We start from the raw sequence: 19,780 nt of genomic DNA on the forward strand, positions 1-19,780 counted from the left end.
AGTGCTCGTCGATCGAAATACGAACGTAGGTACCCACCTGTGGAATATGATTGTTACACATTACGAGTTTAAAACGCTCGTGATTGTATATATATAGTGTATTGTACGTACCTTTATTCATATAATAATACTCGTATATTAATATTATATTTTACATAACAATACGACATACATATTGTCATAATATTGGTATAGGCCTATCTATTGGGAATTTCGCATAATATTTCGCACCTCTAGAACAATACACTGGAGCAACTACAAATTTATAGAGAAAAAACGATCCGAAGTTTAAATCCGAGATAACTTAAAGAGTTCTCTGTCCATGTATTTGGAACTATAAAATATTAAATACCTACTTGCAAACATAATATTATGTTTGACAATTGTATGACTTTTTCGAATATTATGAAATACTCTCAGTGAAAAAGTTAGACTTCAGTGATTAATTTAATAAATGAAAATGTGTAAGGATACTGTTTTAAAGTAAATATGGCTCACTTGCTCGGAAAATTAACTACCATGTATACAATTTGAATAATTTAATACTGACACATATATTCTTCAGTGGCTATAAATGAAAAATTATATTGAATGTTACGGTTTTCCATTATACAGGATTATTTTTTTTTAACCGGTAGCCATCTAGCTCAAAATTGTTGAGTTTTCGAGTTGTAGCAGTCTCGCAGTTCTAAAGGTGCGATTTGTATTTCATAATTTACATGGTTTAGAAACTTACGCAAATAAGACATCTCCAATTCGATATGATCGGCACGTCATCTGAACGACATTTTATGGCCAGCACTATTGACCGTGATAGGTTCTATTGTTTTTAGCGTTACGTTCACGTTATGTTTTAAGCGTCACGCTAAGTATATACTATTGGCACGTAATGGTTCACTTACACAATATACGAATTTCGACTTACGATAATATTTTTGTGGACGACTTAAACAATAATGCCGAAAAATAATGTAATAAAATTATATTTTTTGATCGATATAACAGGTAACTGCATCGTTTTACGAACAATCAAAATATTTGAGTATCGCTAAATCATCGACAAAGTGCGTCCTCCGGTCTTGAGATCGAAAATACTATAGTGTTATTCCACCTAGTTGATACTCAAAACCACAACAGGTTGGTGTATAGGATTTAACGGAGGTTTAGTCAAAAAATTCCGACGAAGCTCGCCTAATATATAGGTAGGTAGTTAATATTTTACCACAAAAAATAAATAGATTTTATACGACGAACTGCAATATCATTGACCACTGCCATTAGGTTAGGTCGATAAAAACAACAATTTTGTAAGTGTGTTACCCAATACCATTACATTTTTTACTTTTCTTTATTTGAACACTTTAATCCGCCTCTGACCACAGTGAAAGGGTTCGTTTGTGATAAACGATATTATATAAACGCACAATAAACGGTTAATCATTTGTCCCCTTGTCTAACCAAACAAAATATCCAATTTATAATATAATTATGAAGATATCTGTGTGTATAACTATTATATGGATTATAACGAGTTTAACCCCGTCGTCCCATGTTTTATTGTCTTATAATAATTATTCGTATTACAGTCGTGTGATATTATGGGTATTATATGTACAGTAATAATAGTTACAAAAAACCGATCAAAAATGATTTACAATATTATTATTTGTTTTATAAATGAAAAACCTTTGAAAATGTTATTTTTATTTTTAATTTTACTTTTATGCAAAGTCTCGTTTAATTATTATTATAACTTTTTTTTTATCTATATATTTGTGTTGTCACGGGCACAACTTTATTGCAATATTATTTGAAGCTCGGACGATTTCTGAAACTCGGACGAGGCGTTGGGCCTGCGGGTTTGGAAAATAAGGCACCCGCAGCTTTGTACATAATGTTCTTGCGGAAGTTGATCACTTTGGACAGATTTTTGATCACCGATTCAAATGTCGAGTCGAATTTGGGGTGATTCAACAATAATACTAAGTTGTCCATTATCGTGTCCGTTATTTGTCTGGTGACCTCGATGTTATCGAAACACATGTTGACGCCCTTCATGTTCTCGTGCCAGACGATACGGAAGTTGGGGTCCTTCATGACCTTCCTGGCCCAGTAGAATATGTTTCCCAGGGACTGCGAGACATTGGTGTCGGTCGTCACGTCCATGACACCGTCCAACAAGGCAACGATGGCGTTGTGGGCCTTCGGGTCCAAGCAGATGTCTTTGATGTTCTGTCGCAATTCGTTGAGTAATTCCACGCCTGCGCTGTTGGTGAGCACCGAAGCCAAGTTTTCGTGCAACTGATACTTAATGTCACAAGTGTCTTGTCCGAAGAACGAGTCTAATTGTGCCTGAAAATCGATAAACGCAATAATGAACGATAAGGGGAAAAATAACGTGAAGTCAATCATCGATTCATCGTCACAAAATACCTACTCAGTCCACTGCGGTGCAGGATCATCAACAGGTTGAGCACCATGTGGGTTTTACAGTTTTTATCCGATGCTGCCGTGAGACTCAAATTTGGTTCTCGATGAATTTTTTTACACTGTCATGAGAACCACATTTGGGTCTCACTAATATCATACTTTTATAAAATCATACCTACCCAATATTGCTTTTCATTTTTTATCGGTTTCTTATCATTTAATTTATTATTTTCAGATTCTGCACTATATTTTGATATAAACAGCAAAAACTTAATTTTATTATTATTTATAAAACATATTCAAATATAACCGCAAAATAACAAAAATATATTTAAATTTTATATACCCCGACAATAGAAAACAAAATCGAAAATTTTAAAATCATTCATGCCAGTCATCAAAATCTAGTTGAAATCCAAAATTGGGTCTCATGGCACTCAACCTGTTTTTGACAGGCCCAGTTTAAAGTATTTATGTGCAGATACTTATTTTGAAAAGCATTTAATAAATACGTATTTGAATGTTCAGCAAAAAAAAGTACTTGAGTACGAATACAAATACTTCAAAAATATATTCATAGATGGGTATTTTCAAATTTTTTAAAAAATATTTATTTTTACCTTACAAATCAACTGAACCAATTTTTATGTTTTATGTTGGGTACCTCTAATTGTATATTATAGCATATACTTTGCATCATTTAGTGGAACTTTAAAATAGGTGCTCAATTGTTTTCGATATCGAAGTATTTGATTTTTGGTTGAGGTAATAAAATAAGTAAATAAAAAATATTTTTTTGCTTAATTTTTATTTTTATCTTTCGTAATCAAAATTAAAATAGAAACTAATACATAAACTAAAAAGAATTATTAAACTATTTTCAAAATTACAAATTAGTATATCGTTTAACCTAAATACAGATAATTCGAGAAAATGTTAGGTGATGTAATTTTTTCAAAATCATTTAAAATACGTATTTGTGTACTTAAAAAGTATTGGAATACCTACTTTTACTCAAGTACTTTAGAACGCTGTAATGATAGCATGTATATAATTATTGACGAAAACCAACAATGAGAAAAAAATACTTTGGCCGTCTACCCAGCGTCATAAATATTGATTGTTTTGAAAATATATAATTGTCACAACAATTTATAATAAAATATATGACATGATAAAAGTGGCAAATATTTAATAGGTAGTGTTTTTTTAAAAAAAAAATGTCTTACATAAATAATTAAAAATCTCGATAATAACATAATCATCTTACATATTATAAATAGTTATTCCTTTTACTCGTAATTATTTACTTATTCTAAATTCAGCAGTATTGAGGCGGTATGACAAAGTAGTCACATTATAGTCATATTATAATATAGAGCCTAAATTATTCTTTAGTTTACAATATTGTTCTATGACAAATACATAGCAGGTGCTGTCATGACACAATACATACGTCACGTAGTCACGCGTATTGATCAAAACAATTATAAATATAAAATAATATTATATAACTAGATGGGATTCGAAAGGTAAATAATGTCTGCCAAAATGTATAATTGTGATTCCAAACCTGTAGATGTTATTCTGAAATCAATGACAGATTATCAATGATTTTTTTTTATTGTGATCCGATTTTCACCGTTAGCCATAATATTATGATATAATAACATTCTCCATAGTCAAATAACTTCTATAATAATTCTTAACCTATTTTTCTTTGCACCAATACATTAATACTTAAGTACAGATTACATATAGGTACCTATGTCTGGATACAAATCAAAATAATATTTAAGACAACCAGATAAACCAAAGCTATCGAACTAACAGGTTGAACAGTGCAATGTGGGTTTTTATAATTTTTCCCAATGTTGCCGTGAGACCCAAATTTAGTTATCCGTGAATTTTTTTACATTGCCGTGAGAACCACATTTGGGTCTCAAAATATTACACTTTTATTAAATGATACCTACCAATTATCGTCCCGTATTGTAAAATAAATAAATAAATAAATAAATATTGGTTTTAATTTTTATCGGTTTCTCATCATTCAATTTATTATTTTCAGATTCTGCACTATATTTTGATATGAATAGCGACAACTTAATTTTATTATTTCTAATACATATTTAAATAATACCACAAAATATCAAAAATATATTTCAATTTTATATACCATGGCAATAGTAAACAAAATTTTTAAATTATTGTTGGCAGACACAAAAATCTAGTTGAGATCCAAAATTGGGTATCGTGGCGCTCAACTTGTTAATCAAAAACAATGTTTATTATATATTATATAGGCTATTTTTTCTTGAAATAAAATCGTTGTTTTTTTTTTTAGAAACAAACTAGTAGTACGCCTTAGACCCCGTCTAATTTAACTCATAATGTTTAGTATTATATTATCATCTAATATTTTTCAATGCAATATGTAAAAAAAAGTGAAACAATTATTATAATTTATCTGATCATTGACACCGCTGACTCGATAAAGATAAAAAAAAAAAAAAACAGAAAACTAAATATTATAGTTTATTTACAGATTTGTTAATGTAATAAATTATGATTTACCGTTTTTATTTTTTATTATAATGGTTAGGTATAACTGTTCAAAGAAATATGTGTATTTTTTTTTTTTTACTTTGTATTAAAGCATAATGTATAAGGCATTGGGGCCCATTCGGGGCTTATACAATGTTATAATTAATTATAATATTATGCCATCGTTCCTATCAACTGTGCAAAGGTCTAATTCAATTAAATTATTACTTCAAAAATATTTGTTCAACATCTATATAACACAACGGCTAAAATATTACAGTATATGTGAGGCATATTATTTTGAGAGACGATGTAAATTAATATTGAACCGTAATAGGAAGTATAGGTTCAAGAATATTGATATATTAATGATAGTGTGCTTATTAAACCTCACTAGTTAGCTGCACATATCTAGTACCTAGCTATTGCATTTCCCTCATTATTGAGATACGTGCATAACTTAAGCATTCGGCATATAATCATATGGTTAGGTTCCATATTGATAATCGAATAGGATAAAATGTATAGCTATTGTCTAAATTCTTGTGGTTATGATTTACTTAAATTGTTTTCTTGAAATGTGCTATAAAAAAAAAAAAAATCGGGGAATTCACTTTGAAGTCTGCTGTAGAAGAAGTGTCGAAAGTGCCTCGCAATTGTGTAGGTCACTGCTGTAATGGTTTTGTTAAATGTAGACCCATTAATAGAGCTTTGCATACGAAAATCGATTCTGAGTGGAAAGTCACCCATGTTATTTATAAGGATATTGTATATTAAGTATATTATATATTAATATCAAAAATGTTTTTTTTTCTGTTAGTACCAAAGTACCAAGGTTGACCAAATGTTTTCCGAAAACAAATTTAATGATACATCGCCATGACGTACCGTGTGAATAGGTTCATGGTATAAATATCTTAAAATTAATCAAAATATCATTGCGTAAAGAAAATTCTAAATAATAATATACGTAGATAGGTGTGAAAAGTTTCTAGTCCCTACGAATAATATTTTTGGAAGTACAACAAAATAACTAACTCATTATTTTTCATTTCAATTCTAATTTTATAAGCCAAAAAAATAAAATTAATTGTACAATTTGTATTTTTGAAACTTATTAGGTCACTGTTAAAACAACTTATGAAAAACCGTATATTCAACTGTCAAGCCTCAGGTTTTAGAAATGTTATGCATTTTTTACTACAAAATTATTTACACATTTTCGAAATTTTGATAAATTTCGAAAAATTTGAACTTTAAACTGCGCTTATAAAAATAATTTTTTTAGATATAATATTTAGTAGAGGCGTGAATAGACCTTATGTACAATATTTTCAAGATTTTTAACTAAGAAAACAAAAATGTCATCATATCCATAATATTAATAAAAGATTTTTTTTTTGATTTAAATTTTATTAGCAGCACAATAAGATCCAAAATACTTTTTAAATGATATCAAAGTCTAGAAGAAAATGCTGCCATAAATATTTCGTGATAGTCTCAACAACAGTTTTTGAATTAGGTACCTACGACAAAAACATCATACCATAATCGGTTTTAACTAGTTTTGTGTAAAAATTCCCGTTTTTCCTTAATTTTGTTTTTGTATTCTCTCAGTTTTTTTTTTTTTTTTTGTACCGGGAACATACTTTTGAACCCCCGACTGTTCAAATAAGATCCAATTCGCCAGTAGAAATCACCTCCAGGGTTGATTTCAGCAGATTGGTTAAAAAAAAAAACACACATCATTATACCTATAATAGGTATAAGTGTATAACCATTGTAATATTATTATCTATATATATAAAAATGGAGACAAAATGTATAACAATTCATCAATTGAGAACGGCTGGTCCGATTTGGCTCAAACTTTTTTTTAAGATGTTCGTAATTGCCAGGAGAAGGTTTTTACGAAATAAAAATTTAGGAAAATCTACCGGAAAAGTAGGAAATCTGGATTTAAAGAATACAACAGTGGCGCAACAGTGTTTTATATATTGGTTGCTATTGCGGTTTTGTTGATTTCTATTATCATTTTTTTAAATATATCTATATAGGTATATAAAAATGGAGACAAAAATGTATAACAATTCATCAATCGAGAACGGGTGGTCCGATTTGGCTCAAATTTTTTGTAAGATGTTCGTAACTGCCAGGAAAAGGTTTTTACGAAATACAATTTTAGGAAAATCTACCGGAAAGGTAGAAAATCTCAAATCTGTATGTCAAAAATACAACAGTGGCGCAACAGTGCATTATATTATATTGGTTGCTATTGGTTAATCGGGCATGTTTGTTAATTTCATATGATATAAAAATGAATTGCAGAATGTGTTGCTAAGCGCAATAATTCTACTGTACGTGTGTTGTGACTGAACTCCTCCTAAATGGTTAGACCGATTTGAATGAATTTTTTTGTATGCGTTTGCGTTTATTCATCTGATTTTAGTACGGTTAGGTTAGGTTAGGATTTTGTATTAATTGATTATATCAATCCACCATAGGTAGAATACGACAAACTTGGTATAAATTTGATACTTTAGAGTTAAATCATACACTAACGTACATACAGCACGGGGTCCGCGATCTACCGCAGGTAGATTGCCTACCTGATAATGTACTGCTGCGAATCAGAATTTTTATTCCGGGCAACGGAAAAGTTAGGATTAATTTTGAAACCATATACACCGAATATTAAATAACGAATTGAACAAAGTTTGAGTGACATATAGTTGGTACACTTAATGGGCAACGAAGTGCACGGGTTCAGCTAGTTTATTATATTTGCTCCGCTCCGAATCTAAAAAACTAAATAAGTCTACGAGAGCCTGCAAGTGCACGTGTGCACCGTTTGCACCTATGTACAATGCACTAATTTTTAATGTATACAATATTATTATTGGGTTTTAACTTTTCATCTAATATTTGACAAATATTATGATCGTTCTTGCCTATATTTATATGAGTTTTACGATTCAACATTTTGTCATTTAAGGACAAACAAAGATTTAAATGTATAATCGCGGGACATTTACATCATATTATCGAAATGATTAAAACGTTAATAACTCGTTTTGGCTGTAAAAAATGCATATTATACCATAAAGAGCTGCATGGTATAGGTAGGTTATCCTAACCTAACCTATACTCTTGTCATACACATAATGATAATATACTCACAGACGTGTTGGCCGCAAAAATAGCCAAAACAATTGACACGGCGATTGCGGAATAGCTCTTCATTTTCTCGGAAGTCGAATTCAATATACGACGTAAATATCTATGTATATTTTTTTGGAAAAAATGCAATGAATTCAGAAAGCGACTAAAATGCCTGGGTGATTTAGTAATTTATACTCGACGTGCACCCCTGTTGCGACGACAATTGTAAAGGATGATTATTTTAATGACGGGTTATTACAATGGAAACAAAACGTTCATAAAAAAGAAAATTGCCTTTTAAAAATGCCGATGTGGTAAAACTAACAAAAACCCGGCATAATTATTATAATTGGGTGGCGCGGCAAGTGGCGCTTATATTATATTGTCTTTTTTTTTTTTCGACAAACTTCGGAAAAACGTCGACGGTTGTTTACACGAGTATAGGTACCCAGTATCCACATAACAATATTGTGTTGCAATATATTTTCGTGTATTTATTTATTTATTATTTTACCACATATTACATATTATATTATAAACATTTATACCGTATAATATTATCGACGAAATTATGAACAAGCCGGTAACCGCGCACCGCTCCCCGGTATACGCGACACCTGTCAAATTTCGTTCGTAATAATAATAATGGCAAGTACAGCGATTGCAAAACATTCGGTCGGTGTGTGTACTTAGCGTCAACACACACAGCCGGCGACACCTTCGGACGGGCAAATCGAGTTGTGTTTATTTTTGCCAACAGGTTGCACACGACCGACACCATTATGTTATGTGTCAACCGACAGTCGTCCGCGGAATCGTCAAACGGAAACGGGAAAAAAATTCATCTCTCTCAGCTCTATCTCTCCCTCTCTTTGTCCGTCTCGTCTCCGGACAGTCGTCGTCCGTCTCGTCCCCATCCGCAGACGTGCGATTGAGACGTTATAATTGTAATAATATTTTAGTGTGTAAATTACACGCAGCAGGTCGCCGCGACAACGATCCGGTCTCGAGTCTGAGTATAATATAATCAAATGGAATAATATATTTTTTTAATTCGTGTTCAGATCCCACACGCGTCATATAACGACCTCGCGAATCGTACACGATATTATATCATTATCGTCATTGTTTTTGTGTCGTTAACAAAAAAAAAAAAAAAACGCCTATAGCAAACACGCGCCCCTCGGCCTGTGACATCTGTTCGGCAAACACAAAAGATTCGCTCCAACAAAACACCGTACACGCGTCATATCCGCGACGACCAAAGCTCGCGTGCCTATATAAAAACGATACACCGAGTCGCCGACAATACGTGTCGAGATAATATTGATATTTGCAGCCTGACATTTCGGTTCCTGGTCGTTTTTTCTATTCCACTTCCGTCTGATCGCTTCTTCATATCACCGCACGACGACCGATGGCCGTCGACGGGAAAAACGCTTCCGGCCGGCTCGCCGCCGCGACCGTCCTCTGGCTGCTCGTCGCGATCTTCGCTAACCAGGTCGGTATAATGACGCGGGTCACGTAGGTAGTCGTCTGTATAGTGCGAGGGCGAGCGGTAACCGTATGGTGGTTACAACTGCAGGTGTTGGCTTAAAAGTTGACCTGTAGTCGATATCCTCGGTACACTCGGTTGCCACTCAGTCACTTAGTCCAGGGCTAGGATTTATAATCAAAATACTGTTTTAAGATATTATGCATTTTATTTACGCCAAATCAATTTTTTTATATGTTTCTACATAATCGTAAGATTAGATATTTACATGATAAATTTACGACAGTTCGACAGATAACTCAATAATTATGTATAAATATTTTCAAAAATCGAATTATATGTACAATTATATAATATGCATTATGTCCAATAACTAATATTCAAAAATATACAATAAAAAATATTTTGTTCTATCTAAACGAGAATAATCCAAATCGTGGTCACAATATCTGACAACCGATCAATTTGGGCTCGAGGAAAAAACACGCAAATAATGTATAGATATGCTAACCCTAGTTATTACATGATATCTACCAAACTAGTAACATCCAATCACAATGCGATTTGATCGTCACGACAAGCCACGACTTAGCTGTGAATGCACTTTTATACTCATCGCTGCATGACAATAACAATAATATAGTTTTATCATTGTTTATTATCATTACTGTTTGTGTTATTATAATCATTGTTGTTGCTGTTGTTGTATTTCCACCGCGGCTCCTTCAGCAGGCACGTCTCATTTTTGCACAGATGCCTCTACACTATACACTATGGTGTTTCCCACATAGATAATAAAATATTGGATATCTATTCAACCTCATGACGAGGGAATTTTCGAAATCAATGAAAACACCAACCAGCTATAGATAATAGAATTCTATATACTATTCTATATAAAAATGCTATACTATTATATCCAGTAGTTCTCACAAAGAAGACCTCGACCGTGATATAGTGTCGTTGATGTATAATAGTCTAGGTTTTACTAGTTAAAAATTAAAATTGAGTTATAATGTTAATATATTATCCAAGTTGAGTAGCTCGATAATTTTTTTGGGAACTGGCTTTTGAATTAAAAAGTCACTTTTAGAACATTAGCGTGAGTTATTAGTTACTATTTTCATTATAATATACGGAAGCACCTATTAAAGTTACGTTAAATTTTTATACAAGACTTTCATTTAGAATTTTGTAGTTTGAGAAATATATTATGTATTTTTTTGTTCGTGGTACCGTTGTTTATGAGAAGGCTGCTTTCACATTACTTACTTGAAACGAATATTGGATACAAATATATAATCGTAGAAATGTCCAAAATTATACTAGAAATTCTTATAATAGTAAAATGTATAGGTCATCATTACCTACCAATGTATAAGTATCTTTTTATTTATTTTTATTTTATACAATCAATGATAACCATAACCAAGAAAATCTCCATTGAGTATTTATGTATAATAAAAACAAGTTATATACGGTTTTTTGCAGCTATATCTGATAAGAATTAATTGTCATTTAGTAAAGTGGATATTCTGTCTCTACTCCAATCTCATGTTTATTTTCAAACTAAGTCACTTAACATTAGAAGAATGGTCAAAGATTACAACTCTGAAAAATCAAATTTTAATAAACTGTAACGATGAGGAAGTTTAATAGGTATTTGTATAAAAAAAATGCAAGGATTTTACTAAAAAATTTGATGATTTTTTTTGTAAATGAATAACACATTTCAAAGATAATATTTAAAAAGTCATAAGTTTTATAATTTTAAATTAAATAAATATTTGAATTATTTTTAAATAAATTAAGTACCTATAAAATTATTATGTTCGTATACTCTATAAAATCAAAGATAGCCATTACATACAATGATATAAAACTTAAACTATAATTTGAAATTTCATGCATAAAATTTGATAACTACATAAGGCTGGTTGTGCCCCTAAACGAAATTCCTGCCCGGCTCTTTATAGGCGCAATTTGGTGGGGGGGAGGGTGGTTATCACTTTAGTCGACATAAATCTAGCACCCCCATACATTTAACCCAAATTGTGCATATAAGGTAGACACTGACTAAGACTAAGATTCTTGGAAATAAGTAACGTAGGTAGGTACATACGCACAGACACACGTCACTGTATTTTTCCATCAAAAGAAAACTAATTTGGTACTATACTAATGTTATTAAACAATACGATGAATCCAAAATCCATTTCCTACAAAACCACCTAGAAAATAGAATAAGGAATTTAAATATGTTTTCAAAATTAAAATCGGGCTTTCGGTACTCGATGAATTTTTCTTTCGGTTTTTGGGACTTTTAAAACCACAGGAGTTTTAAATTACTATATTTTGTTCTTTGCAGCCTACGTCCATTTTGGTGTTATATAATAATATTACCTATTATCATAGGAGTGTTCAGACTTTGGTGGCCGAGGGGGCACAACAAATTTTTAAAATGTGAGACCTATTTTTTTTAGAAATGAAGAAACATTCATTTTTTATGTTACAAAATTCACAATGGTAGGAATATTTTTTAATTAAGTTCAAAAAGTATAACCTTTGTCAAAACAATAAAAATACGTTTAAAACTAAATTAAAAACAGATACATAATGAAGTAAATTGTTGATAAAAATAAAGTACTTATGCATTATATAATTATTAGGTATAATACTATGGTGTGTTACCACTCCCTAATCACACGATTCATGTTAACCTTTTATTATTAACGTATCAAACCTACTTATTGTACAAAAATAAATGTATAGATTGTAGATTTTTTTCAATAATAAAAAAAAAAAATTGTATATGATGATAATATAACCACTAATTAATAAATGCGTAACTAAAAAAATTACAATAAATTAAAATCTATAGGTACTTGCAGGGTACCGTACGACTTTTTTTTATCCTAGCTATTTTGTTGGAGGCACAGTCTGCCGGAGGGGCCAGTGCCCACCAGGCCCCTCCCGTAAACACGCCTATGCCTATTATATTAAATATTTCACTGTAAAAATTTCAAAATTAAAATGCGATGCTATATTCATCACATGCAAATCAATGTGCCGATGATATTAACTCAAGGGAAATACAATAATTGTTTAATATTCTCGTGGCTCCTTGAAGTTGTACATCGCACGATCGCCGCCATTAAATATTTTGTTCCGTTTTTAAAAATTATTAAAGTAAGCATTTTTAAATTTAGAATTATTACAAAACAAACATCGTACACCAGCAATGGGCTTATTTACGGTCATCTTATTACGGTTATTTTAAAATTATTCTGAAGACTTTTCTGGAATATTTCAGGCTTCACTCGTTTCAGCAACACTTGCTGTAAAAGTCTGACCACACTTATGGGGTAAAAGCTTAGTAATATGTTTACAAATTATGTTAGGTAATCATTATTTATTGATGTGATACTTCTTTACGGAGGGTACAGCGCCGAACAATTTGTAATGAAATTATGTCTATGACACGAAATAACAGTAATAACGTAATAATATTTAAAAATAATTAACAAATCCTTAAATAATATAAATTAAATAAAAACAATAGTACAAATTATTAAATATTAAATGTATGTATTTTTAATCAAAAAAGTAGGAGAAAGAGTAGAAATAATTATAAAATACAAAAATAATATTAAATAAAGTAAAAATAATACCCAACTTGTCTAGTGTGAAGGTACATTAGTTTAATGATTACTTGAATTGTTGTTTTCAGAAGATATCAAAATATTAAGGGGGTCATTTAACATGTACCTCAGAAAAATGTGGTGTATAAAATAAATGACCAAAATAGTTGCGAAAGCTATGAGTATTCATTTTAAAATGAATCTGTTCAAGTAAAAATATATCTAGAATCTCGTAATTAATTAATTTATTAAGAAAAGCGCTATTACTGCCTATTAGTGTTACTTTCTGTGTTTTTAGAGATTCTATAATTTTAAAATTTTAAAATTTAAGTATATATTTTTATAATAATGTTATCTTATAATAATAAATTATTATTACTATTATTTTATATTGCATAGCTATTATATGTACTTTGTTTTTAACTGTTATTTTATTGGATATTTGGATGGTAGGTACCAAAATGTGTTGCTCAACATTAAGAAGCAGCATAATAATTAACACAATACTACACATCTCATAAATCATTTTTAAAATATGAAATCGAAATAATTTCTGCCATGAAAACAGAAAAAAAAATACTACTAATTTCAATTCCGTCCATGTTTATGAAACACAACCTATATTTATATATTTATCTACGTAATCGAAATGAAATATTTTAATTTGAAATTGTCTTTATGTTATATTTTAGAATTATGTAAACTGTGAAGGAGAACAGCAACAACAAGAATTCGATCAACGCTTTCAACAGCAACAACAACAACAGCAACAACAACAACAATTTCAACCTTTACGACAACAACAGCAGCAACCACCATCAACACAACTTCCACAACTACCACTGCCAATGCCACAACTACCACTACCAATGCCACAGCCACAACTACCTCAAAATCAGCCACAAGGACTACAACAGCAACCACCTCCAAGTCAACAAATAGAACTACCACAACCACTTGGAACATTGGGTCCAATAATGAATAATAATGCAAATGATATGCAATCAAACATAAATCGATTGTCTGAACAATCAGATAATCCTGATTTCGGATCCATGCCAATAACACAAACACAACAAACACCAAGCAATGCCGGAGCTCCATCGAATATGCTGGGTGGTGGACGAATACCGTCGTTTTCTGGTGGTCCATCCATGGCTCCCGTTAACCAGGCTGGTGGTCCATCACAGGCGCCAAGCTTCGATGAAACTAACTCATATCAAGAAACAAACCCACAGTTTTCCTCAAACTCGCCATTTGAGTCGAACCCCAACCCTAACCCTAACCCTAACCCTAATCCTAACCCTAATCCTAACCCTAACACTAACCCGCAACCAGGCCAAAATCTATGGAGGCCACCGCCCCCACGTGTTAACAAACCGACAAATAACGCGCAAGGCCCTATGATTAACCTTCAACAAAAATACCCGGAACAAAATTTGCAACAGAAACCAAATATGATGTCGGTTCCGTCACGTATACAATATCCACAGAATCGTTACCCTGGGACACCCCATGGGCCACAAATGGGTCAACAGATCCAGTCACAGATCCCGAGACCATACCAGCCACAATTTTATTACAATAGCAATGCTGACAACATGTACGAAGTTCCGGTGTCAACCAATCCACCTGCAGGTTATCCAGGACAGTCGCTCTCAAACACGAACTTTGGTAGGTACCAACGATAGTTTTTTCAATAATCTTAGACCACACTACCACAGACTTTCAGTCAAGTACAAGGAACAACAACACTATTGTAATATTTTGTACAGTGATTAGACGAAAAAGGTCAAAACAGATTTCTGACTCAAATAGACCAACATTCCTAGGGCCGTTCTTAGGATTTGCGAGAAAAATAAAATAATTATTGTGAAGCCAAACATAAGTACAATTTTATTTACAAGTGTCTTTAAAAAAAGTATTTTTACTATTATAGTTATTACAACATGAATATCTAGTATTCATCTTGATTCAAAATTAATGAAATTCAGAAGAATTTTTATACCTCTTCGTTTCTTACCTTTGTCATAGGTAGGTACCATATTTGACCCATCATCAAATGTTTGAGTGCTTGGCCATCATGGTTATTTGCTATTACATAATATTAAATATATAGCTTCTATATTTCTAAGGAATTCTCTCATTATTTACATGTGAAACCTAAATGTTTTATTCTATGAAATAATATCATTTTTGAAACTAACTTTCATAATTTGCACCGTTGGAAGAAGGGGCTTCCGATTTAGACGAGAAGTATATTATTGTATAGTTATTCCAACTACATTAATTCAACTTATTCATTTTAGTACCTACTCCCACTCATGCATTTATCGAGTAACTATAATCTTAACCTGAAATAATTATTGTTGGGCTATAACCTTTCAATTGTATTAACCCTTTCAAGTAACCATACTATATTAATTACACCAGCTGGAAAATAAACTATTTAATAATATTATTATTCCCTAGTTGAATATGTTAATATTTTAACTATTTAGTCACATACATAAATAATACTGTTACCAGTTATCTAACTATGTAAATAACTTCATAGAGATATCGATTATTAATATATAGGTACTATATTATGGAGTATTCAAAGAATGTTTGTTATTTTTAAAACTATTTTGTTATTTTGTGTACAGCTGTGTATAAATGTAAATCGTCATTAGCAGTGTTGTGAAAGTTCCTTTTTTAAGCATCTCGTTCCGTTCCACGTTAATTTTTTTAACATAAGTAATATTTCTTCTAAAAAACTCATTCTCATTCTAATTTTTGATATTTTTTCAACCAAGTAAAAATTGTGGTTTTAGAATGATACTTTTTTATGTATAATATTAGTTAAAGAACAACTAATTAAAAATGAACCAACTAATAATACCATCGTCCTTATTACGCGTAGAAAAAAAAGAAAACTATATTACAATTTAAAATATTTTTTTAAGATTTAAAGGAGTCATGTTTTTCATTCACTCAAAAAAAAAATTGTTATTTTCTTTTTTCATTATTTTTGAAAGAAGCAGTTCCCATCTTCGTTCCTGTAAAATGAACTCGTTCCAGACAAAGGCGTTGCTTAAAATGTCATCAGGGGGGCCGCCAATAGTAGTGTATTTTTAAAAATGTATCCCAATTTAAAATGTATTTAAACATTAATATATTTGTTAGTTACGGTCAGAGGGGGGGATTGCCCCCACCCTTGGCTAAGCTTTGGATCCAGGAATCCCTCCCCCCTAACGAAGCCCTAAAGTCAGTCATGATCGACGTGGACCGAGTCAACGCGTACGACCGAAAATATTGTATTTACTTATTTAATTAATGGACTGCAGAGCCCAATGAAATATCACATTTGTGATTATTATATTATTTTAACCGTAATAGCTTTAGTCTAAATTTGTATAACAATTGTTCTATATCAAACAAGACGGGATACAATGAAAACAAAGGAAGGTCTTGAAAGATATTATTATCATACCTATTACACATATTTTGTCGTTTACAGGAGACATGATGCAGCCCCCACAGATGGTCACTAATATGATGCAGGAAAACCCGTTGGATCTAATGCAGAAGCCGGTCGGTATGTTTATCAACTCGGTCGAAAAGCTGGGCAAGTACGGCGAGGGAGTACAGGAGGGCTTAACCAACGTGTTGAGGGAGGTGGTCACCAAAATATTTGACCAAGGACAGTCGGGGGTGCGTAAAATGTTTGACATCGGCTTGCAAGGATCCAACGCCGCCATAGACATCGGCCGAAGAATTTTGATTCCGAATTCCAAGAATCCGCAGGTGGGCGATTCCAGTCACAGGTATAACACGCCGCAGCTGAGCATGCCGTCGGGCTACGGCTTCAACCCCAATCAGCCGCCCTCGACCCACATGGGTTATCCTATGCAGCCTCACGCAGGGTCAGGGCAGTTCGCGGGTGGAAACGGTAACGGTCAACTGTCCCCCGCACAGGGCACTGTTCCGCAAAATGAGTACCCACAACAGAGGACAGGGCCGAACTACGACATGAGTAACCCCATTAACAGCCCGCAGCCAATCGTCCGCTACGGTCAGGGCTAAGGGCACTCACGTGGTGCCGAGTGTTCCCAAGCCACCATTAGCCTCGGCCTTTTAAAATATTATCCTCTCCGTATATCCCCACTCGTACACATACACGTCACTATACTTTATAATATAAGACGTATACTTACATTATTATTTATTATCAGTAGGGCTGGGATTTTAATTTCCTAAACAAAATGCAAAAATATTTACTTGAAACTATATACCTATTCGAAAAATGGATTGATTAGAGCTTAGGATGTAGTAAAAATATGTTTAATGAGTATTTTTTTTAAATTATAAGTTCACACTGCATCTAGATATAGGTTAGGCGGTAATGCAAAAAATGAAAAATTTTCTTATTCTGCTTATTTTGTACTATTTTTTGTAGACATTAGAACGGCGGTCAACGAGTGTTTCATATTATGTAGGTACCTGTAGATATTCCTACCTACCGATATTATGGTTTAAAATACAACGATAAATAATTTATACAATTATAATTTGTATATAGGTAATTATACAATTATTGTATAATTATTTGTGAAAAATTAATTACAAACATCAAAGATTCCCTTAAGCGTCGAATTCCGTCAAATTTGTCGAACAATGCGAATTAAAAATTTAATAAAATGGAACTAGAATTACGTAAAGCACATTTTCCACTTGTTTTACAGCATCAGATAAAAAAAAAAAAATGACGTATAATTATATCAAAATCTCAGCCCTAATAATTACGTACCTACTATCGACTCCACCTCGCGGCTATAGAATATTCAATAGGCACCTGTTATTTACAGCGTACCTAGTTTCAATTATTATTGTTATTATTATTATTATATTTTAGAATAGGTATGCACCAGGTGATAATATAATATGTACATACAATTGTGTCCGAAATGAAATTAAAACATTGTAGAAATGTAAAAAAGCACATTATGATAATAATGCTACAGACTAATAAATTCGCTTATGGCTCTATAGTATTTTTTGTTCCGAAACTATTAAATGTTCATTTAAATAGGTACCACAATTTTTACAGCGTTTATTTCAATCGTTAGTAAAAAGCAATTATTTTTTCCTTCACTAAATTATGAAACAAAAGTAACCTTTCTATGAATTAGCTGCATGTTCTGCAAGAGTTAATTTTAATTATGAACACAATAATGATGTGGCCATGTGGGTACCATGTGCCTAAGTATTATTACTTTTATAAGATGATACACAAAATATGTAACTATAATAGGTAATTAGTATAAAGTAAAGCCGGTGTGGTGTGTATTAAATATATTTATTCATAGTAAATAATAATTACAATTTTTAATTTGAAAACATAATAGGACTTTGGGAGCACATTTTGATTGCACTGTGATTAATTAGATTTTAGAAGGAAGTAGCAGAGACGCAGAGTATAATAATAATAATAATTGTTATTTGGTCAACCATAAAATATACAATTTATAATACAGTTAAGTGTATACTTTACCTACCTGGTCAACTTCGTACACCAATTCCTGTGCAATTATAAGTCGTGTGAGTGCAATCATGTCGACCGACAGTGTAAGGTCTTAGAAAAACAAAATGCAAATAAACCGAATGAAAATATTCAAAATATTTTATAATTGGATTTTTCTGACTGTTTTTCTGCGTCTACGTAATGCATTAAAATTAGCTATCAAGCTTGTGAACTTTAAAAGTTGGTTTGTTCTTTTTTTTAAATTAACTACAAACCTATCAATTTAGTTAAATCAAAAAATGTTGTACATTTACATTTTTTAAATAGATATTTCGTGGTAGTTTAGAAATATACTTGTGGAATTTGGAAATATGGTACCTAATGGAAATCCATCATATAAATGATATACCTACTTGATTATTTTAAAGTACCTATAGGAACCTACTTACCAAGTAAATAAAATCTCCAATCGATGTTTATAAGTTTCCTTAAAATTGTAGAAGTATGTGCAGATGCTTTTATAAGGAAATGCAAGAAAAAATAAGTACAAAAGAAAAACAACACGTTATGAAACTATAAACATTCCACAACTCAAATACCTAATTAATTTTGAGTTTATTATTTATCAAAATATATTTTTAAAAAAACTATATACCTGCACATTATAAAATAATATTACATTTAACTTATCACGAAACTCGCACATCTAAACGCATCTGCCATCTATGCTTAATACTTTTGTTTATAAAGATTACACAATACATAATATTATATTATTATATGTGCCTTTATGTTGATATTAATAAAGGCAATAAAAAAAAAATGAATAAATAATAATAATTGATAAACCAATTTAATTTATTAACTGTGAATTTTGTGAATTTGAGATGTGTGTATTTCATATTTGTATACTTAACAGTCTTAACCTAATAAAATTATGTGCAGAATAATGAGCGATTAAAAAGAAACAGTATTGTCTTGACTTGCTATATCTTGATT

General features: G+C 31.5%; 2 protein-coding genes across 2 annotated transcripts; one reads left to right on the forward strand and one right to left on the reverse strand.

Moving 5' to 3' along the window:
* Positions 1-1,503: 1,503 nt before the first annotated feature.
* Positions 1,504-8,349, reverse strand: LOC100166545. The gene is made up of 2 exons (XM_001951370.5): positions 8,158-8,349; positions 1,504-2,352 (listed from the first exon to the last, which is right to left on the reverse strand). The coding sequence occupies exons 1-2, from the start codon at positions 8,218-8,220 to the stop codon at positions 1,807-1,809; spliced, it is 609 nt and encodes a 202-aa protein (XP_001951405.1). The 5' UTR covers positions 8,221-8,349; the 3' UTR covers positions 1,504-1,806.
* A 488-nt stretch (positions 8,350-8,837) lies between these two features.
* Positions 8,838-18,793, forward strand: LOC100569593 (circumsporozoite protein). Its single transcript, XM_003240239.3, has 3 exons — positions 8,838-9,640; positions 13,968-14,949; positions 16,778-18,793. The coding sequence occupies exons 1-3, from the start codon at positions 9,557-9,559 to the stop codon at positions 17,341-17,343; spliced, it is 1,632 nt and encodes a 543-aa protein (XP_003240287.1). The 5' UTR covers positions 8,838-9,556; the 3' UTR covers positions 17,344-18,793.
* Positions 18,794-19,780: the final 987 nt, after the last annotated feature.

This window comes from Acyrthosiphon pisum, chromosome X, assembly GCF_005508785.2.
Source record: "Acyrthosiphon pisum isolate AL4f chromosome X, pea_aphid_22Mar2018_4r6ur, whole genome shotgun sequence".
NCBI classification, from domain to species: Eukaryota; Metazoa; Arthropoda; class Insecta; order Hemiptera; family Aphididae; genus Acyrthosiphon; species Acyrthosiphon pisum.